General features: G+C 38.3%; 2 protein-coding genes across 6 annotated transcripts in view; one reads left to right on the top strand and one right to left on the bottom strand.

Annotated features, from left to right (window-relative positions):
- Positions 1 to 836: 836 nt before the first annotated feature.
- On the top strand, positions 837 to 9,017 carry tmem98 (transmembrane protein 98). The gene is made up of 7 exons (XM_033971225.2): positions 837 to 925; positions 3,484 to 3,666; positions 4,810 to 4,941; positions 5,023 to 5,056; positions 5,383 to 5,498; positions 5,605 to 5,664; positions 7,574 to 9,017. Exons 2-7 carry the CDS (start codon positions 3,536 to 3,538, stop codon positions 7,773 to 7,775), a joined length of 675 nt encoding a protein of 224 aa, XP_033827116.1. The 5' UTR covers positions 837 to 925; positions 3,484 to 3,535; the 3' UTR covers positions 7,776 to 9,017.
- A 907-nt stretch (positions 9,018 to 9,924) lies between these two features.
- The window catches only part of svilc (supervillin c), a 47,753-nt gene continuing 34,681 nt past the window's right edge, over positions 9,925 to 22,996 (bottom strand). For all 5 annotated transcript variants that reach the window (XM_055223895.1, XM_055223894.1, XM_055223892.1 and 2 more), the window contains 12 exons: positions 22,428 to 22,603; positions 21,500 to 21,641; positions 19,677 to 19,971; positions 18,765 to 18,901; positions 18,490 to 18,592; positions 17,353 to 17,560; positions 16,560 to 16,693; positions 15,385 to 15,540; positions 13,521 to 13,628; positions 13,319 to 13,431; positions 12,136 to 12,291; positions 9,925 to 10,998 (listed from right to left, as the gene is read on the bottom strand). In XM_055223895.1, coding sequence (XP_055079870.1) covers positions 10,909 to 10,998; positions 12,136 to 12,291; positions 13,319 to 13,431; positions 13,521 to 13,628; positions 15,385 to 15,540; positions 16,560 to 16,693; positions 17,353 to 17,560; positions 18,490 to 18,592; positions 18,765 to 18,901; positions 19,677 to 19,971; positions 21,500 to 21,641; positions 22,428 to 22,603 — 1,818 coding nt within the window. In that variant the 3' untranslated portion in view covers positions 9,925 to 10,908. The remainder of the gene's footprint in view (positions 10,999 to 12,135; positions 12,292 to 13,318; positions 13,432 to 13,520; positions 13,629 to 15,384; positions 15,541 to 16,559; positions 16,694 to 17,352; positions 17,561 to 18,489; positions 18,593 to 18,764; positions 18,902 to 19,676; positions 19,972 to 21,499; positions 21,642 to 22,427; positions 22,604 to 22,996) is intronic.

A 22,996-nucleotide genomic window follows, 5' to 3' on the forward strand; every position in this document is an offset into this window, starting at 1 on the left:
AACCTGCTGAAGATAAATACATGGATAAGTCTCTCTAAGTCTGGTTTTGACAGTATAACTTTGATTTTTGCAATGTTTTAGATGGTAAAACATTGAATGAATTATTTTAGGCACCAGGAATGAGGGCGCACACTTTTTTAATTAACGCTGTAGTGCACCCTTTAGCATCCCTGTAGACCTGGGCCCGCGTGATGTAGCAAGAGATTGTTTTTCCTTCTTAATTAACATTTTGGTTGGCTACTCCAAATATCTACTCGTTAATGTAGGCTTACGGTCTAAATCTAAGTGCACATTTCAAAGTCTTGCCTCAGATGGGCTGAGACTTAACCACTGATCAAAGCAAAACTATGACTGGAAACTTCAAATCTTTTAAGGAATCAAAAATACATAATTTATTTTTTCTCTTTTTTTCTTTTTTTGGTTTAGGCAAATTGCAACCGATGATACAGCACAACTTAATAGTCCCACTGCTTTTACATATGAATTTCAAACTAAACTTGAAAAAGGAATTTGCATAACTTTTATTAGACAATTTGGTTGATACTTCAGTTACTTTAATATAAACTGCACAGGTTAACATTTCATCTTTGACATTTGTTGAAGGCTTGTTCCGAGAGAGTGAACAGGGAGCAACACAAGAAGAATTGGTGCCAAAATTCAGCCTCCATCCTGTTTGGCGTCCCATGCGTCATAAACGTGGTCAGTGCGCGCCACCTTGCGTCAGATCCCCGCACTCCACGTTGGCTGCTCTTTAGAAAAGTTGTTTGACAGATTATAGTTTGAGGAAAAATGTGGTTCCTGCCGTGCCAGCTTGTGCGCGCGCTCCCTCTCCGCGTTTGGAGACGTCGGCGCCCTCTCCGCGCTCTCGTGGACGCACAGAGACGCGCGCTGGTCTCCTCAAAGGAATTTAACTTAAAATGTTTAGGTAAGACTTCAAAATCTTGACTTTTTGGTTCATAACGGCATGTGTTGTTTTGTTTTGTGTAGTTTAGTGAGCGTAAAAGACAACATTCACTGATCTTTACGCGCAGTGACGCTCTGAACCCGGTTTACATCGACTAAGAAGAAGTGTGAGCGTCTGTGTGAGGTGATAACAGAGAAAGTTGTTTACATTTTCATCTTTTTGTGGACTTTTAACGATTTTTTAGCAAGCTTTTGGAGAGTCTGCGGACTGAAACTCAACGAAAATGACCAACTTTAAAGATGTGACTGACTACAGTGCGTAATCTGAGGGTCTGCGTGTTACATTTATGCTGTTAACCTCTGCTATGTGATCATGTCTTTATAAATAGGTACGTGTTTATGCGTATTTACAAAACATTTTCAGACTCAACAGGCGAGTTTGAAGTTGTTCTGGTGTGTTGGATAAAAATTGGTTTATTATAAGTCAGTCTTTGTGCGTAATTAGAGTTTAAGAAGCACAAGTGTTACTCAGATTAATGAGATTATGGAGTGGGTGCATTCCTCCATCAGGGCGACAGTGGGGCCGTGGTGCAGTGTTGGGACAGAGCAGCCATGCGTGCAGGTTTTTCACACTAAAATATAAATTTCATAGCAAAATCTAAAATTTAAAAGCTCTGTTTTGTTTTGGTTGTTTTTTTTTTACTGTTTTGGGTTTTTTTTCAACAGTGTCCCTTTGATATAACGAGTGTGAATATTACAATTTATAGTAATACAGGAGACAGCTGTGCACAATACAGACTGTAAAGTAGTAGACGTAGTAACAGATGAAGTATTGTAGAAGTACAAATGATGGTAGTAGTAATAATAATAGTAGTAGTAGTAATAGTAGTAGTAGTAGTAGTAGTAGCCATAGTGTTTTTGCCAGCTTTCAGTGGTGGATGAAGTACTCAGTTTTGTTGCTTAAGTAAAAGTAAAGATACAGAAGTAAAAAGTTACTCAAGCAAAAGTAAAAGTATCACATGAAGTAAAAGTATTTAAGTACCCATTTAAAAATGTATTTTAAAATACACACATACATACATATTTTGGTCAAAGTAACAATACGAATACATTTCTTAATTTTTCTTCTAAATTTTGTGTACTTATTTTTGTTTTGCTCAAATCCGAAGCTTGAACTCAAAAACTTGTCAGGATGGTAAAAATAACTTTCAAATCATATGAAATTTACTTTTTACTTTTCAGTCCTGTTCAAAATATTGTATAGTGGAGTAGAAAGTACAGATACTGGTCTCAAATGTAGTGAGGTAAAAGTAAAAAGCATCCACTGTAAAATGTACTTAAGTAAAGTTCAGATACCTAAAAACTCTACTTTACTACTTTTACTTTGTCACATTCCACCACTGTGTAAAAGTAGAAAAGGTGGTGGTGGTAGTAGTAGTAGTAGTACTAGTAGTAGTAGTAGTAGTACCATATAAACTTTACCGTAAATGTGCACTTTACTTTACTGATTATTTATTTATTTGAAATTTGACTTTTAATCTGAGTTTTCATCTTGTACACATATTGTTCCTTAAACTAGCTGAGCATGTGTTTGTACTGCAGTATGAGCTGAAGTACGCTGTGGACAATTACAACACAAACAGTGGAGTGGGCGGGGCTGGTTAATGAGTGACAGGAGAGGGCCCGACACCTCCTGTATGTACACAAATACTGATTCATCGAGTACTTTTATATGAAGTACTTCTTTAGATATGGCAGAACACGTAATTAAAAACAATACATGAAACAACAACTGAAAAATGCAGGATATACTGGAGGGATAAACAAAGGTGTGTCAGTTTGTTTGGAAAAGAGTGAGTTAAATGTCATATAAAAGTCCTATATTATGCAAAATTGACTCTTGTAGCTTTAAGTCGTGTTATAATGCTGTTTTCTCATCAAAGACATCCCTGGAGTTGTGTTTTCTTACATTCACACATGTTTGAGTAACTCTTTATTGTTAGTCTGCACCTCCAAACCTCAAAATGCTCTGTTCCACCTTGTGATGTCATGAAGTGGTAGTACTGAAGTTAACCGCTACTTTTTACCTTTAGTTCAGTAGAGGTGGTCACTTCCAGGACTGAAATTGTCCAAATGATTCTAGTGAAGGTGTGTGGATTTTAAAAGTTTAAAAACACAGTGGAGCACTTCCTGTATTACCACATGATGACATCACAAGGTGGAACAGAGTGTTTTCCATTTGAGGGAAGAACTCAGCCTAAATATGCAGAGTTTGTGTCTGAATGAAACAAAACACAACAAATAACATTATAACATTGAAAACAGCGTAATATGGGCCCTTTAAATGCCATACTGTGGAACATTCCAGGCTGTCAAAACATCTCCATGGAGACAAGAAGACAAGATGGAGCCTCTACCAAAATAGTTCACGCTAATTTTGTTGAGTTTGCAGTGACGTTTGCTCGTGCTGCATGACTCATATAACTACGTTTGAACATGTTTTCTGAAATTATAATAATATCATGTGGCTTGTATTTGATGACCTAATCAAATCTTCAATCTTCTTTCTGTCCTCTCCAGATAAGTGCTTCCTGTTCAATCTGTTGCTACCGCCGTGTTTGGGGCCATTACCATGGAGACAGTAGTGATTGTGGCGATCAGCATCCTGGCAGCCATTTTCCTAGCCTCTTTCGTGGCTCTGGTCGTGGTCTGCAAACACCGCTACTGCCATCCTCACGACCTGCTGCATCAGTTTGACTCCAAGTTAGTGTGAAATATATAACGATAAATTAATCATAACTTGATATAACAAGGAAACACTTTTGGGGCTGCAGATTTGAACATTTACTGACATAGCTGCCCTGGGGTAGAGTGGCAGATGAGAGGCTGCCAATGTGTCATCTGCCTTTTCAACCACCACCAACCGCTCACTCCCACGGCCAATCAAAACATCCGTAGGCCAGGTGTGTGATGTGTCTTGCCCAAGGAAACAGCGGCAGAATGCACCTGTTGGAGCTGGGTCGAATTACTGACCTTTAAGTTGGTGGGAATTGGCAAAAAAACATTTTGGGTGATATTTTTGAACGGTTACAGTCATACTCTGTACAAAGAAGTGGACTAAGTGAGTGTGACGTCACCCACAGTGTTCAGCTCCAGTCAAATGAAGCTCATCGAGGCTAGAGCAGTTATAGGGGCCAATTTGGAGCTGACCCAGGGTATCATAGCAACCAAAGAGTGAGGCTGTTGAAGGTAACGCCTCTTCCGTCTCCCACCACTGCTTTGGCAGGTCATTCAAACCTGTTGCTAATGCTAGCAGGAGCAACCTCAGGGAAAGAAGGTGCCTGATTTGTCTGTTATTAATGTTCATATCTTGATTTACAGACACAATAGCAAAATAAAAACAGCAGGATCATGTAGAGCAGGTTAATACGATCATTTTAAGACCAAAATGATGAGTCTGACAGCAGCAGTTACAGAGATATGGATAGTATGGATGGATCAGATATCGATTCCGAGATATTGCTTCAGTCGGTATCTGTAAACTGCTGTGATAAGACCCTAAACACCTCTTAATATTTTTCAAAGTTGTTAAGTTGTTATTTTAAATGATAAGTAACAGTTCTAAAGCTCATTTGGATCATTTTTACCATGTGCTAGTTTTATTTTCTGCCCATGTATCGGTTGATATCGGCAATCAGCAGATACTTAAAGCCAAAGTATTGACGTCGGTATCGGAGCAGAAAAAGATGGATCCCTGACGCAAAGATTGGTCAATTTACAAAGTCTAGCTAACCTCGTGTTAAGATAAGAACATGATTAAATAAAACCCCAAATTGGACTCATAACCGCACAAGCTGAGAGAGGATGGGTCGTAATATTAAAATGTTTTTGTTTTGTTTTTTCCAGACCCACAGTTGACCTTATTGGAGCCATGGAGACGCAGAGTGAACCGTCCGAGCTGGAACTGGACGACGTCGTGATCACTAACCCTCACATAGAAGCCATTCTGGAGAACGAGGACTGGATAGAGGACGCTTCGTAAGTCAGACGTCATTTATTTTCTCATAAAAATAGTTTAACTCTGCCCAAAACTAATTGTAAACATTTTTGAATCAACAGTGGCCTGGTCTCACACTGCATCTCCATTTTAAAGGTAATGCAGTCGTTTCCTTCACGTTTAGTTGCTTGGGTAACGTAACAGTGCTCTATGTAACTTTTCTGTTGGTGTTATTGGTCTCTATGGAGATGTTATGTGTGCATCATCATGAAAAAAGCAGGCGACACCAACAAGCCAAGTTATAGGCCAGATCTGTGGAGAGGCAAGCTCACACACAATAAAAATACAAGTTTATAAAGTTATTTTTAAAGCACTAAAACACTTTGAAGGTGAAGAAATAATATCTCCGTAAAGACAAAGCCCACCGGAAAAGTTACATCATCCGCTTTTAGTATTAATTTAACTTTTATTACATTTTACAGATTTGCCACACGCTAACAGAAAAGCTGGTTGCGATGACGATGGGCTCGGGGTCAAAGGTCAAAGCACCAGCCAGTCTCAGTGATATTATTACAGTGGCCAAACGCATCAGTCCAAGGTAGATAGTAATGTTATTTCTTGATTATTTTTGTAATAAAGACAAGTTAGGGGTCTTAAAGGCGTCTTAAAGGGGTTTTAAAAAGGCTGTACTTGTTGTTTTGCAGAGTGGACGATGTGGTCAGATCTATGTACCCACCACTGGACCCAATTCTCCTGGATGCTCGGTAAATTAGTCAAATATGTAAAAATATCTCTAGATACATCAGCTCATTCTTAGGCAGGCTGATGTTACTGTGCATATGTGCTGCAGTTTAACCACTAAGCCACATTGGGTTAAGAAAAAACAAGAGACAAAATGTGAAAACTACAGTATTATAATGTTATAGGGCCCATATTACACTTTTGTCTGAACTGTTATAATGTTGTTTCCTCGTTAAAAACATACCTAGAGTTGTGTTTTGTTTCATTCACACACGTTTAACACCCAATCCCTACACTTCAGCTGTGGAATTGTCAATCTCTACTGAACTAAAGGTAAAAGGAGCTGTAGGAGACAGAAAATGTGCAGTGTGTGTGCGTCTGGTTGGTCGAGAGCCGAGGGGGCGGGGCTCACATGGGCAAGTGCGTGTGCGTGTATGTGTGTAAAGGCGGCACTCACCTCTGGCGCAGATGTTGAGCTTCAGGGCTGGGTAGCTGTAATTTTTGTTGACTGGCAGTTTCACCTCCATTTATCCATCTTACCATAGTCCATTCTCTCTGTTGCGCTGCTGATAGCTTTGTGTGTTTGTCGATAAATCACCACAAAAAGCGCGTTGTATCTCTGTGTATTTGTTTGCAATCATTTCCCAGTGCGTCACAAAGCTACGAACCCAGGACCAACTCTAACTTGAAAACCCCTACTACATGACATCATAAGGTGGAACAGAGCATTTTGAGCTTTGGAGATGTAGACAGACTAATAATAAAGGATTACTCAAATATGTGTAAATGAAAACACAACTCCAGGTATGTTTTTTAGGAGGTAACAGCATTATAACATGACTTAAAGCTCACATGAGTCCTTTTTGTGTAATCTAGGACCTGTAAAACACGATGAGAAAAAGTAGCATCCCACCATTCGTGCCCATACCACAGTTTGAGAAGTATTCCTACAGCCGACTGACTCCCTGTTAACCTTGTGTTTAACTTGTCTGTTTAGTCTCAGTCTGGACACATGTGGGCAGCTCTGGTGTTTAAATAGGCCAGTCAGTGTCTGCAGTACATCAGCTGTCACAGAGAGGACTGCACTTCTTTACTTAAATACTATGCTATTTGTGCTAGAAACAAAAGCAATTGATATAATGCTAAATAGGCTAACCACAATTCTAGTATGAATTTTCAGTTCTTATATGACTTAATATCACGACATCACTACATTACAGTTCAATGAGGTTCACCTGGTGTTTCTATAATTTATTTTAATACATTCTTTTTCCAGACCAAGGTTTAGTTTGTTTCATCCCTGACAGTTTGGACTGCTCACTGGCGCCTCAGAGTGGTCACGTGAGGTAGCTGTGATGTGTTCAGTCAGCTGATTTTAACAGGTTTTGTCTTACCAGTGGAGGCAGGATGACAGCACCAGCTGCAGTCTGACTTCAGTATCTCAGGTGTGTGAGAGTAGAAAGGCCCCCTCGTCCCGGTTTAAAGTCCCATGAGCATTTTTCTGAATTTTGATTGGCTCCTGAAACCAGTGACTACGTTTATTGTCCTCTGTCCTAAGTCGAGTCGATGGAGCTGGAAGCGCACCCATTAGCACTTTGTATTTGGAACGCAGCGGCTAGCGTGTTAGCTATGACCATTTCTATAAACAGTCTATGGTCCTGAGGCATTTCAATGGTATTAAGTTGGTGTGGATAGATAAATATAACTGGAGACTAAACTGTCACCCACATTTACAGGCTGCACTGACATTTACACAAACAGGGACTAAACTAGAACTAGGACTAAACCAGAACCAAACCAGGACTAAACTAGGACCAAACCAGGACCAAACCAGCACCAAACCAGCACAAGTGGATGCAGCCATAGGTTTCAGTTTTCTTATTATCCCTTCACTGAACCATGTCGTTCTCTCTAAACACCCTCCTCCCACAGGGCCACTGCTCTGCTGCTCTCCGTCAGTCACTTGGTTCTGGTGACCCGAAACGCCTGCCACATGTCGGGGAGCCTGGACTGGATTGAACAGTCCCTGAACGCCGCCGAGGATCACATGGTCGTGCTGAGGGAGGCCGCGCTCGCCTCTGAACCCGAGAGGGGCTTTCCGGCGCCCGACCCGCAAAGAGAACAGGCCATTTAAGATGTATGATGTACTCTTGTGTTTATGTATGTGTAAAGGGCTGGAGTCTTACACTGAGGTTTATGACACGTGAGGAATGTGAAAAAGCTTAAATGAGATGTGTTTGGTTAAAATGTTAGTGGGATTTACAGTGTCTTGATGTGATAAGATTTGACTATAGTTCAAAATGAAAACAATAATGATTTGAACCCAGTTAGAAATGAAATATGTTGAAAAAAATCCAACAAAAAAAGGCAGCAGTAGCTCAGTTGGAAAGAAAGTTTATCCACTGAGTCACAGGTTGGCGGTGCGACTCCAGCTCACACATATGAATGCTGTCGTTGTGTCCTTGGGCAAGACACTTAACCCACCTTGCCCCCCAGTATTTGTGTACTCTGGTGTATGAATGTGTGTGTGAATGAGTGAGCGCTTTGAGTGACTTAAAGGTGGAAAAGCGCTGTATAAAATCATCAATCTAGAGCTGATACAATAGACTCAAAGTTAAATAACTGTCACTATGGCAACTGTAGTATAATTTTGAGGGTGAATAAAACTGTAGTATCAGGAGCACAACTACACACAGGATTTGTATCTTATAATTATTAGTATTTTTGTATTTTTTCCAATTGCAATGGTGGATGAAGTACTCAGTTTTGATACTTAAGTAAAAGCACAGATACAGAGGTGAAAAGCTACTCAAGTAAAAGTAATAGTATCACATGAAAAAATCTACTTAAGTATGTGTTCAAATATGTACTTTAAGAGTAAAAAGTATTTCACACAAGGGTTAATTTGTGAAAGTGTCAATGTAGTGATGTAGATTAAAAATGAGACACATTTTGGTCACAGTAAGAACACAAATCAGTTTTTTAATTTTGTGTATTTATTTCTGTTTGCTCAAAGCCAAACTCAAAAACTTTAGGCAGGATGTTACCACGAACATAAAAAAAACTTTTTACTTTCAGTCCAGTTAAAGAAAGTACAGATACTGCTCTCAAATATAGTGAAGTAAAAGTAAAAATTCACTGTTAAATATACTACTTAATTACAGTACTTAACTACTTTTACTTTATGTTCCGTCATTGCCCAATTGTCCAACCTTCTTTTAATAAAACAAACTCTCTGTGTAAAGTCTTTAGTATAAGTATGTTTCAGACTTAAACTTGAACAGCTCTGTGTTTCTATTTGTTTACATATGTTTTACGTTTCTATCATTATTATGGACTGAAGTAAACAGCTGAACAATGACAATAAAGAACCACGGCCTCAACAACTCATTACTTCAAATACTGTGTTCAGAGTAGTGTTGATTAAATATTGTATAACTCTGTTCTTTTGTTCAGATGGTGATGTCTGAATCACAAACCTTTGGAAATTTCTTCTCGCAGCGGTGGGGCTAAAATCCAATCTCACCGGTCACATGAGGCTTAGTCAGTTAATCCACTCTGGGCAAATAGGAGCCAGTACCATCCCCGCACCCACAGCCCCGCACCCACAGCCCCGCACCCACAGAGCTGCACTAACAGACCTGCAGCCACAGATCCTGCACCCACAGCCTTGCACCCACAGACCTGCACCCATAGACCCACACCCCGCACCCACACCCTGCACCCAAACCCAGCACCCACAGACCCACAGACCTGCACCCACAGACCTGCACCCACAGACCCGCACCCACAGCCCAAAGTATTTTGCTTTGTTCTTTGAGGTTTTATAAGGCTTCAAATGTAGTGATTTTGATCAAGATTTGTGCCTGGCGGGTTTTATTTGTATAGTTTGGTTTGCTCAAACTATGAACATGTTAAAAATAAACCCTCAGCCTTTTCAGCAGGTCTCGAATAATAATGAAAAATACTTTTACTTTTCAGTATAGCTAAAAGAAAGTACAGACACTGCTCTCAGATGTAGTTACGTACATTTTTTGGAAAAACGTGAACCTTCCTCCCCCAAATTTCTATTGACGGGCTTGTGTGCGTTTTGACCCATCTTACTTCAAGTCCTTATGCCAGATGCCCTTCCAGTCTCTGATTTTGTTATGGTTTGATACTTAGTCCAGGTTTAGTCCCAGTTTTGGTGTGTTGCGTGCGAGTGTGAAAGTAAACTGACTAATCACACTTTTTCGGTACGAGACCTGATTAGTTTCTCCATTTGACATATTTAAACTCAACTGTTGCAAGAAGAAAAATATCTTTAATAAAACATTACAATGAGAAGGCATATTTGCTGTTGAAACTGTATCTACAAGTGGCCAGGGACAAAAAGTACATAAATAATGAAATACACCAATATTTGTTTCGTTTCTTCACACAGTTTGAAAACGCTCCACTGTTACACGGCTCTTGTGTCGGTTTGAACGGGGCAGAATTAGCATGTCACTGGAGCATGTGTACCTGCTCTCCCATGCGTCGCTAATAGTAAATCCCACTGGAATCTTTTGTACTGCAATGTCAATGTGTGAAGTAGCTACAAAATACATGGCACATCAACAGTGATTTGTACACTCAAATGAACATGTGAATAATCATGACTGTAAAATACCAAAACAAGCATTCAAATATATATGGGAGTTGTTCTTTTTTAATATATAATTTACTAGGCTTTCTAAACAGTTTCTTCTTGTTACGGAAATTCATTTATTTTCATGTTTTTGTTTCATTAAAGGTGCTGTACCTGATTTTTATTGTCCTAAAAATGTGAAAAAAAACAGTTTGCAGTGATCCAAAGTCATTCCGAACATCCTAATTATTCACCATGATGAGTTTATAAGCTCTTTTCAGAGTTTTGCCATGACTTTAAACTAGCATGCGAACGTGCACTTCTTGTTTACTGGACGATAACAACGTTTTATGACCAGACAGCACACATTTTGACTTATTTTGACCTCAGGAGCTGCTTATACGACATATCTGTGCTGGGGTGAGACACGTTTTACTCAAATACATAAGAAGTAATGAGGTACAGGGCCTTTAATTTGTACAGACACAATGTGAAAATCTGTTTAACTGGGAACAATAGCAACAGAGAAACCCACACCTCGTGATTGGATAAATAAATGAGCTGTTTTTCTTTTATTACAGTGTGTGTCGTCCTTTCGTGATAATAATAGTAATAATAATCAGCCTTATTTGCAGATGATTTTAGCGCTTGTTTCCATCTAGCTCAGCAGCCCTTTGCTTTTCTTCAGATCACTTTGTTTCCAGCTCGGCACAGACACGTCCTCATCTCTCTTCATTTCCAAAAGAGTCTGCAAGATAATGCCAATGATTTATTCATAATGAAAGAAATGGATTTTGAATTCATTTGGCTCAAAATCTGAGCCTCTGTGAGCTCAACACAGTAGTATCTGGTTAGAGGTAAAACACGGATTAGACTTTTTATTTTATACTTACAAAAATAATATTAAAGTAGTAGTAAAGTAGTAGTAAATAATATTACTACTACAACTACTACTACAAAACAAATATAAATATACACAAATTTACTACTTTCACAAGTGACATTACGACAAAAATACTACCGCTTCTGCTACTACTACTACTACAAAAATACACAAGCTACTACTACTACAAAACACATATAAATATACACAAATCTACTACTTTTACAACTGACATTAAGACAAAAATACTACAGCTTCTGCTACTACTACTACTACAAAAATACACCAGCTACTACTACATAATACACCAGCTACTACTACTACTACTCCTACTACTACTACAACTACACAACTACTACAACTACTACAATTGCTACTACTACTACTACTACTACAAAAATGCAACAGCTACTACTACTACTTCTACAGCTACTACTACTACTTCTACAACTGTTACAGAAATACAACAGCTACCGCTACTTCTACCACTACTTCTACTACTACTACTGCTATTACTACGCCTACTCCTACTACTTAAACTAGCCTTCCTACTACTTCTACTAGTCATGAGACACCTCTCATCTGCTGCTAACCAGAAAAGTTACATAGTGCACCTTTAAAACATGTATACTTATAAGTCACTTATTTTTAAATGTAGATAAATGAAAGTGAAGTGGTGAACTCAAACTTAAAGTGTTTGATGATGCTCTTAAATAAATAAATCTCATTTACACCTTAAAAATAATCACATAAATCATAATATATATACAGTAAATACTTTGTACTGGTGAACACTGCCTCCTGTTGACTGGAGTAAGTTATTACCAGTGTTGGAAGTAACTAAATACGGGTACAGAAAATACTCTTCTTGTCTTGTTTTTGTTTTGTTTTTCTACTATAATATAAAGCAACTTGGTATAAAAGGTATGCAGTATTCTGTAAATACATTTTCTACAGTATTCGTCCCATCACTGGTTGTTCCCCTCACGTTAAAGCTCTCACCTGGAAGTCTTGGTCGGACAGGTAGACCTCCAGATGCCGGGGGTCCACTCCCTCAGGTAAAGGGCTGTGACAGAGCTCCTCCAGGGGGCGCTGTGTCCTCATGAGCTGGGCCAAGGCGTCCTGCACCAAAGTCAGCTTCACCCTCCCCACCTCACCCTGACAAAATATTCACAAAAATGTACTACATATAATTAATATTTGGTATACATCTATAATCTATACATTTAGAATTCTAATAATGTTTTTGTTTTATTTTTATTTAAGGACCAGTGTTTGTTTGTTTTTTTCTATATTTTTACTACTTTTTACATTATAAATACATACAGACGAGATAGATATATGAAGCAAAATATATGGAATTATGTAGTAAAGAAAAAAAGTGAAATAACTCTAAATATTTTTCATCAAAGCAAAGGGGGGACACTTTGAGGATCTGAATATAAAATATAAAATTTAGTAAAGTTTTCATGTTTTTGTATGTCTTCTGTTTGTGTACAAAAAGTATTTTTAAAAAAACACTGAATGAGAGTGTCCAAACTTTTGACTGGTAGTGTATGTTTTTGAAGTCCTTACATATTAAATTATTGAAGTATAACTGTTAATGTGTTAATATTGTTGTGGAAAAATTACAATTCTAGGTGAAAAGTACTCTATTTGTGAAGCTTGGTGAGTTTTGAAATACAAAAATGTTTATTCTTCGCTGCAGCAGATACAGACAGGACAGGGCCCAGACCTGCCCTGGCAGCGGACTGGTACTTGCCTTTTGGGCGTCCTGAGTCTCTACTACAGCATCTCCCCCTGATTCAACAATTCGTTTTTTGTTTTGTTTTAATTAGAATATACTGCAATGATCTGATATTTTGTGCTTAGTTCAGTGTTGATACCTTTTGTTGCTCTTGTACCTGTTTATGCGTTGTTGTTAATGCTTTAGTATGTGACAATTGGTTGCTATGCCAACAAGTTTATGTATATCTAGACTGACTGTAAAAGTGAAGTGAAATGGCTGCTGTTTTGCTCTTGTTTTGGGGCGGGTTATGGCCGACTGTAGTCCTTGTGTTTACAAAATAAACAACTAGAAGAGATTTGGCATGTTTCCTTACACCAGAACACTACAATAGTTTTTTGACCAATTTTAAGATGTCTGGACAAACAAACATCTGTAACATCTGTTATATCGGCGTACCTGTGTTTGGGATCCCAGGCTCCTGTCCCAGTTTGGAAACACGTTGGTGAAAGTGAGCGGTTCCGTCCCTTCATAGATGAGATAGGCCTGGGGCGGGCGTCTTGGATTCATTTCTGATTCAAAGATAAAGAAATACAAAAGTCTATTATCGTACAAATAGCTGGTTTGTCTATTCCTGTTCGTTTCACTGGACACACTGTACCTTTGCAGTACTGGAGCGCTGTTTGCATCGCACATCGACGCTCAGTGTGGTCGGGCTGCCCTCTCTGCCACAGGTAAACCTCCAGACGATTATCAAGAAGAAACAAAGCTAAAAAACAACAAAATATATTAGACAAAGATTACATTTTTTTAGATCATTGTTGGAGTACAAGTAGCGCCGGACAGTCTCAGCATTTTGCTAAATCTGGTGCAGCCATCTTTTTAATGCATCTGCACACTGTCCTTCAAATAAATAAATAAATTAATAAATAAAATTAATCTCACTGTTAGCGTCATTACTTCCGGTCCAGTTGTATCTCTATGAGGTTTTTGCAGAGTTACGTTAAAATGAATAAATATATAAAAATCAGACAGTGGACAGGGAGCTACAGGTAGGTTAGGGGTCAGGGGTCAGAGGTTAGGAGGTTAGGGTCAGGCATTGGACAGGGAGCTGTGGGCAGATGTCACTGACAACATGTTAAACACTACACAAATAAAAGAATACTTCAGCAGGGACACTTCTGTGTTTAAAAAGAGGCATGTTTGTGTCTCAATGCTAAAGCTAATGTGAATTTGGACAGTATAATAAATATTAAAACAACACCACAAACTGAAGTATTCTACATATACAAAAGTTAGAGGCAGTAGTGCTACTTGGACTTATAGAGACTGTACAGAGATTGTCCTTTTGGTGCTCTGAACATGACATTTAGATCATAAATATGTAAAAGGTTAGTTTTTTTGAAATATCATAATTTCCTCCCAAACAACAAAATCTCTGATCTTATTCTGGATAAAAACATCTGAACATCTGTACAGTTTAGATGTTCTGAAATATGTTTTTTGCTCATGTAGATATTAAAGTTTCTCAAAAAAAAAAAAAAAAAAAAAAAAATCCAGCTGACCTAATAATGTTTAATGTTTTGATGATTCTTGGATTACTTTTGCAGTTCAAAGTTCAGTTTTTTGTCAGTTCTTCTCGACGTGTTTAAAATCTGAACTTTTATTAAAACATAAATTTTGCAAATCGAACGCTTGCATGAAAAATCGCATTAGAAACTGTTCAGCTCTGACTACAAGGGTTCAAATATTGATCGAGAAGCAAAAGGATGGACTCAGATCCAAAGAGGCTCTGAGGCCAGAGACGTATTAATGGTCCGAGAAATTGCGGCCTGTGTTTTATGTTTTGGTCAATAGGCTTTTTATGCTACGTCACGAGTCTGGAAAATGCACAGTTAGAGTTAATATCATGATGGGTCTGGACTTTTATGTAGAAATATAAAATGTGCTAATAAATGTTACTCATATAAAAGTAAAATGTACTCAACAAAATTAAAACAGAGCCAGTTCTATTGTCACGAAAAAGAGTAATGAAATAAAACATTAAAGCAAATCTAAAACATGTTTGCACTTGTATTTGCATAATAATATTTTTGAAGTAACAGTACTCTGATTTGAGAGTCTTAGTCTTACAGATAATATATTCTGCAAAATCAGCTTTTCAGAGGTTTTAATCGTGTTAATGAAGGAGCTGGGTATTGAGTTTAAGTTAACGTAAATTCATTCAACTATTGTGACGTCTTTTTGCATACTTCAGTTGATTAGATGTAGTTATTATTAAGACTGAAGTAGCCTGAGTGTAGCTATGGGATCAGCACCAGCAAAAGGGACAATGGATGAACTGCCAAACTGATCCGTTGACACCATTTTAATGATTTTGTGTTTAATTATTTCTCATATTTTTTGCTCTTTCTGTCTGAGATACTGTGACCAAGTAATTTCACTTGTGGATCAATAAGTCTAAACCTAAACAATGATATTTTTCTCTTGTAAATGTACTGGTGTTATAGTATAGATGCTGTTACCAGGCTGTGGGGCAGAGTAGAGAGTTTCCTGGACAAAGGGCATCGCCATGACGATCCCTGGCATCCTGCTCGGACTCTGTAGCTCCTCAGCCTTGAACCCGCCCGACGACGCCCCCAAGTGGAAGAGGCGAGGAGTGAAGTTGTATTTGCCTGGATCTAAACACACACAGACACACAGAGGAAGAAAGAGGAACGGTCAGATGAGGGGAAACAGTTTGTGCTTTGTGGTTAGTTCATGAGACAAAAATAAATAAATCTGCTGTAAAAATTGACAATTCAGAGTAAAAATTTTGATTTCATTTATAGTTTTGACTAGATGTATAAATGTTTTATACCTTATATATCTTTTGATTTAAATATGTCTTTTGAGATATTCTATTTTGTTACATCGTGAAGGGCCAGGCAAGTACGAACTGTATTAGGAAATCAAATACTGGTGGAAAATTTGGTTTGAGAATAAAAAAAATACTGGCCAGAAAGTACTGTGTATTTTATTAATATTTTCTTCTGATATTTTGATATACAAAAAGTAAAAAGAATGAAACTTATATCTGCAAACACACACTTTATAGTTTCTTTCTTTGTCTAAATATTTTTTGAGCAGTTAAAACCTGTAATTGAAAAAATGCAAGAGAGACACGTTTAATGCCATACTGCGGCCTTTTGTCATTTTTGTCAAATAATTGATTGGCAGTGGTGGAAGAGGTATTTTTGTTTCTTAAGTACAGATACGAGAGCAAGTAAAAGTAAAATACTAAAAAAAAAAAAATCTACTTAAGTAAAAGTATTAAAGCACCTGTTTGAAAAAATGTACTTATAGAGTAAAAAGTAAAAGTATTTTGTGCAGATTTTGCATCTTATAAAGCTTCAAATGTAGTGATATTGATCAAGATTTGAGATAAATTTTGTTCAAAAGAAACAACTGAATTGATCGTTTTTCCAGCTGTTTTTATTAGTTTATTTTTACTCAAAATATGAACATGTTAAAATAAACCCTCAGTCTTTTCAGCAGGTCTCAAACAATAATTAAAAAAAAATACTCTTACTTTCCAGTCCTGTCCAAAAATAAGGTAAATAGTAGAGTAGAAAGTGCAGATACTGCTCTCAAATGTAGTACTTTACAGTACTTTATTACTTGTACTTCGTTACGTTCCACCACAGTTGTTTGGCTGTACCTTGTAGCATGCAGTCATAGGCCTTTCGGTCCATGTGTCCCAGTGCAGCCCAAAACTCTGCAGGTTCAGACCCCTCCTCCACCTTCTCCACCTTCAGAGGGCGACCTCGGCTCAGCCCCAGCTCATGAGGGCACCTACAGCAGTGTGCAACAAACAAATATAATCATAAAATCAAGTTTAGAAATCAGATTTGATAAGAAGTTGGGTTTGGAACTAACTTTTGAACAGAGAAAAGAAACAAGCAAGTTTAGGAGCAGTCACACTGGTCACACTGGTCACCCTCGTCACACTCGTCACTCTGGTCACACTGGTTTGGTCCTAGTTTAGGCCCAGTTTAAGCCCAGATGTACGCTTGATCTGGTCCTGTTCTAGTCCTGGTTGGGTCTTGGTTTAGTTCTTAGTGGTTTAATGTTGTAGCCGTCCAAGTCTGAATACATCCTTCATTTCCTGAACCATAGAAAGACCCCAACTTCTCTCAGCACTTTGCATTATACAGAGAGAAAGTCATTATAACATCAGATAATTAGATGTTAATAACTACACCTTAAATGGTCTTAATAAAGCATGAAGAAAGATTTTATTTCATACTGTCATTGCATCCTTGGGTGTGTGAATGAGTGACTTGAAGGTGGAAAAGCTAAGAATGATTCAGGCTTAGTTACTACTTAATTAAGGGGTTAGGAGTTAGGGTTTGAGTATTAAGTAAGTATAGTTATTAAGCCTGAATCACTCTTAATTAACAATTTCATCTACATTTCATAATTTAGCCCAGTTTACACACTGTGGGTCTTACGTCTGAGTCAGCCGCTCCACTGTCCTCCTGCTGACCTCCCTGGTGCTGGCCGGAGCTTTGCAGCCGGTCCATTGATACACTGCCCCCTTCTGGGTGTTGAGTAGAACCACAGAGCCCCTGGATCTGAGCCCAGCGCAGCAGCAGTTCACCTCCGTCAGTGAAGCCTCCTCTGGCAGCTCCCCCCTCACAATGAACAGACGCCAATCTCCTAAAACAACGGCAACATTAGAAAGATTCACCTGGAAAACCTGGAAAAGTCTCATTTACGAGGGTTTAGACCTGGTTTTAATCCTTTATCTTACTAGCTCAGAACAAGTTAAATAGTTGGTAAATACTATTAAGTCAAATCTTTCAATGGGGGGAAATATGGTAGTGATAATTTTATAGTTTTAAATGGAGCTCTACAGTAATTTGTTTTGTTTGTGGGGCGAAAGTAGCTCCGTTGAGTGTTTATTCAAGAGTGGGATTTGAACCATCAGCTACCAGATCAGTGGACACAGTGGTGAGATCCAATGACCCACAATTCCCACAGTTGTTGTGTCCTTGGGCAAGACGCTTCACCCACCTCCTAGTGTCTGTGTACACTGGTGTATGAATGTGTGTGAATGGGTGAGTGGTTCCTTGTTGTAAAGTGATTTTTGAGTGCCTTGAAGGTGGAAAAGTGTTATAAAAATGTCATTATACACTATTTTTGTTTGTGTTTTTTTGCATTGTATCAGGGCACTCATGAAAAAGAGCCTGATTCTCTCATCGGGCTCTCCCTGTATAAATAAAGATACATAAAATCAACACATTTTGATGATATACAAAATAAGAATACCGATTATGTCACTGATTTGATAAACAAACCCAAAACCTGCAGCTCTGAGTATAAATGGACATTTATGCACCTTTGTGGCTTATTTTACAATACATTTTCTGTGGAAACCTGCCCCATGATACAGCTGGACCACACACCCTTAGCAGAGTACACAGACTGAGAGACTGACTTTTTGCCCTTTCATTCCTCCATAATCTGATGAAACTCTAACAGTGAGACTTTTGTACAGATGATGATGACAAAGAGAATGTTCATGTTTGTCATTGTCTAAACCTGTAATAATCAGAGCAAATGAACAGTGTAAACACTCGTTGAACCTGTTCTGGAGGAGGCTTCTTCTCGAGTGCCTTTGTGAAACACCAGACCTCCTTTAAAGAGCTGCAGGAAACACGGCGGCTCTCTGCCCTGAGGCACCACAACCTTTCAAAATAAAACAGAAATAAATAAATAATAATATGATAATGCTTTTTGGACAAATCGCACCCTGCATGTACCATTTTTCTACTTTTGCCTTTTATAATTTGAGAGGCTAAAGTGAATAACATAAATCTCTAATGGCTACACTTTACTTCTTCATTTTCCCAGCCCTCACCTGCGCTGCCTCCTGGTGGTTGGTCCCGATAGACAGGAAAGCCGCAGTGTCTCGCCCAGTCACACTGGAGTGACGGCCTCGCCACAAAAAGAACGCCGTGTTTTCTTTCAAACCGGAGTCCAAACCGTTAGCTTTGTCTGTGAATCCAGGAAAAAAAAATCAGTAAAAAGTCAGCTGGTTTGCTCATAAACTGTCAGACATTTCTGAAAACCCAATTTGTAGAAATATATGATTTTTACTTCTTTTTCTGTGTCGGTCATATAATAAATTAGAATGTAGCAGTAATTTTTGTACTTGTGAGACCAAAATAGTAAATATCTATCTACATATCTATATTTATTTAACATCACGCTGGGGGTGTTCTGTATGTATGCCTATGGCAGAATGCTTCTGAAGTTACAATGGTGACACAATGCACACATTAGCAAACACTGTTTGAAAACTCAAGAAAAAACACAAAATGGATTTAAACAACTCATTTTCAGGAGCCTGTGATCAATCTGAGAGTTCATGGTCCTGTTTAGGAATTTGATTTTCAGCAAAAAGGTGAGAGCGGCTAAATGGAAAACTGTTGGCTAATGCTAGCTAGCTTGTGACTGTAGTTTTATTTGAGGAGGACTTGTTTAACAGCACAAATTAGCTCCTCTGTTGTAGTTCAGCTAAGTCAGTTCTTTCTGGTCAGATTGTGTTTGAACAAAGTTCAGATTAAGGTCTAACTTGAGCAGAAGAGTTGCAGACAGAGCATGCCTACAGTTAGCATCACACCCCCAGGGAATGTTGTGAACTCTTTTGTGTGATACTTGAACCTAAATCAAGACATTTAAAGAGATATTTTGGCACATTTCCAATAGATTGTAAAAAAATATAATTATTCAAAACCATATAACAATACATATTTTGTATGGTCCACACCAGTGCAGCTGAATGTGTAGGTCCAGCGGATCACATAGGACTCTCTCTCATGCAGTTGTCCTGTACTCTCCACAGGGACTTCGGTGTCGTCAAACTCCTGGACGAGCCACGTGTCCACAGCCAAAGTGCTCAGCTCCGCCTGCCGCCCCTCATCCAGGGAGATGACCCCGTGACCTCTCTGCACGTCCACGCCACTCAGAACGCTGTGCACAACGACGTCTTCCTCCAAGGACTGACCCGAAACTAAAGCCTTCACATCGCACAGGATGAGGGGGTCTGAGGATGGAGGCTGTGACTGGAAAGAGAAGACAAGACCAATTTCAAGACAGAATTTATAAATGTTTTCCCTTGTCCATATAAAAAATCCCCAGTTCAAAACCAGTGTAAACAAGGATCGATATGATGCTGTTAAAAGGTCCTATATTATGCAAAATTGACTCTTGTGAGCTTTAGACCATGTTATAATGTTGTTTTGTTTGATTCACACATGTTTGAGTAACTATTTATTATTAGTCTGCCTACAATTCCAAAGCTCAAAATGCTCTGTTCCACCTTGTGATGTCATGAAGTGGTAGTTTTCAAGTTAACAGCTACTTTTTACCTTTAGATTGACAATTCCACAGCTGAAATTATCCAAATGATTCTAGTGAAGGTGTATGGAGTTTAAAAACACAGTGGAGCACTTCCTGTATTATCTCATGACATCACAATGTGGAACAGAGTGTTTTCTGTTTGAGAGAAGAACTCAGAATATGCAGGGTTTATGTGTTAAAATGAATGAAACAACACAACTCCAGGTCTGTTTGTGATGAGGAAACAACATTATAACATAAATCAGGAAATAAGACTGATATGGGCTCTATTTACTAAAGCTAAAACTAGAGCTAGACCAGGACTGTGCTATCTTCAAGTGAGGCATTAGACAGGTGATTTTCTTTTCTGACAATGACAATATAAATGTTTTGTAACTTAAGTATATTGGTTAGTCTTCCAAATGAAAAACTATGTCTCAAATGATACTGCTAATGTTCCCACTTGGAAGAACACCCTGTTAACCTGTTGTTTTGTCGTCATTATTATAGAGAATCACTGACAGGACACAGTTTAATTTTCTGCATATCAAACTACACTAAAACACATTTTAGAAATTAAAAGAAAAAATGATAAATTGATGAATAATGCCCCTGTAGACTATCTGACAAATGTACCCAAAACTAATCTGTCCCTGTTCTGGTTTGAGCCCATTTTAGTCCTAGTGGTACTGGTTTGGTCCTGGTCTAGTCCTAGTTTAGTCCTGTTTCTAGTCCAAGATTAGTTCCAAGTTCTGTCCCAGTTTTGTTGTGGTCTATCTGCAAGTGTGAGTGGACCCCATAGATCATTATCTATGTTGAAACTGGACAAGCACATTCATTCAATTCAGTTTTACTCAATGTTATTGATTATGTGTAAATGTGTGCACTCTATGGGCACACATTTATTTGAGTGAGTTACTGCAGCTCTATACTCCACTCCAAAAATCCCACCTTTTCTTCCTGGCATTTAACACTAGCTAGACAGGATATCACGGTGTTTGATTATTCTTTTCCTCTGTATCATGTTATCTGTATATTTGTTTTTGTTGACTTTTATGTGAAGCACTTTTGTTTTAAATGTGCTATAGAAATAAACTTGAACTAAATTGAACAATAAGATCCATTTGATCCCAGTAGCTTCAAAACAGTTGGTACAGCCTTGTCACGGTCGATTGTTGCACTCCATCGCATTAGTATTAGTAGTAGTTAAATTTGTGGTTTTTGAAATATATTTTTTATTTATTTATGCACCTGTGTTTCATTTGTCACTGGGGCAGGGGCAGTTTTGGCTCCACTCCTCGTCCAGTCCAGAAACTTCTCCCTGAACAAAGACGACTCGCTGTGTTGGGACATGAGGCTGAACAGGGCCCAGCCGGGACGCCCCTCCCCCTTCCTGAGGACACAAAGGAACATGACAAAATTATAGTTAGTATCTCTGTAATCACTGGGCCCATCCACATGGAACAAAATCTACTACAAAGTTCAAGTTTTTTTCTGTTCGCATCATAAACTGTATATATAAATGGACATAGCTAACGTACTAGCCACAACGTTCTAAATATGAAGTGATCATGAGCACTTCTGACTCCATCGACTTCACTTTACATTGAAAAACTGCTGTTTTTTCAATGTATAAAATTTGGTATAAAATTACTTTAGGCCATAAGATTAATATTAATATATCTAAATCCTAATCCCAAACAAATACTAGTAAGGTTCAACATTTTTGGATTTCATGTTTCTTTCAAAAACAGTGAGTTATATAGGCCCCTGCCCTCCATCTGAAATAATGTTATTTTCATATTCTAGAAAATGAACGCAATCTATTACATGACATGTACATGTCTGTGGTTTAGCCAAAAAATTGACTAAAGTAAATGAATGATGTTGTTTTGTTTTTCTGTCTTCATTTTGGTTGTTTATTGCTTCAAAAATGCTCCTTACCATGAGCGGTGCTTGCATCTCCACAAACCTGACTCTTATTTGGTCTCTAGGCCCTTGTTTGCATGTAAATATTATTCCTTTCTCTATAATATCCTACAGTATGGCATAAAACCTATCTATCTCCATGAAGAATGTTCCAAAGTATGGTTTTATTTTATTTTAATTTTATATTTCCATGGAAACATACAGGTGACATCATCAAAGTCACTGTTTCACATGACCTCATGATACTCACAGCTGCACCGTGGGGTTGCTCTGTGTGGGGTCCAGAGGGTTGACCCGACAGTTGGTGTAGTCATATGGCCCCGCCCACACCTGCTGAGCCAACTGCAGAGCCACGCCCCTCTGACTCTGGGACACGCCCTCCCCCTGCCACAGGTACAGCTCACTGCCAAAGTCAAACAGCAGAGCCTGAAAACAGAGGGAAAATCTGTTCAAGAAAAGTGTTTTTTTTTTGTGGTCATTTTATTGTGTATGAATCAGTTTGACATTGTAAAGCTGGAGTACAGAACTTTTTTTAATTTTTTTTTTTTTTATGGAAGACAGGGGTGGGATTTAAGATTTCTTCTTCTCACTCCTTTTCAAGCTTGAATAAGAAAAAAATAAGTGAAACGTGTATTAAGTGTACTGAGCACATATATACTGACTTCTTGGGTTCACTAATTTGCTCAAAACTAATAAAAATGAAATATAAAATATAAAAATAAAAAATAAAAATATAAATTAGTACATTCTGCGTGAAAATCATGGCGCCCCAGGTTTAATATGGCTGGTCTATACTTAAAGCAGCACTTACAAGGACCA

This window comes from Periophthalmus magnuspinnatus, chromosome 8 (genome assembly GCF_009829125.3).
Source record: "Periophthalmus magnuspinnatus isolate fPerMag1 chromosome 8, fPerMag1.2.pri, whole genome shotgun sequence".
In the NCBI taxonomy this organism is placed as follows: domain Eukaryota; kingdom Metazoa; phylum Chordata; class Actinopteri; order Gobiiformes; family Gobiidae; genus Periophthalmus; species Periophthalmus magnuspinnatus.

Coding starts and splice junctions, on each gene's coding strand:
- tmem98 (XM_033971225.2), top strand. CDS start 3,536: ATGGAGACAGTAGTGATTGTGGCGATCAGCATCCTGGCAGCCATTTTC. Junction 4,942..5,022: donor GACTGGATAGAGGACGCTTC/GTAAGTCAGACG, acceptor TTGAATCAACAG/TGGCCTGGTCTCACACTGCA. Junction 5,665..7,573: donor CCAATTCTCCTGGATGCTCG/GTAAATTAGTCA, acceptor CTCCTCCCACAG/GGCCACTGCTCTGCTGCTCT.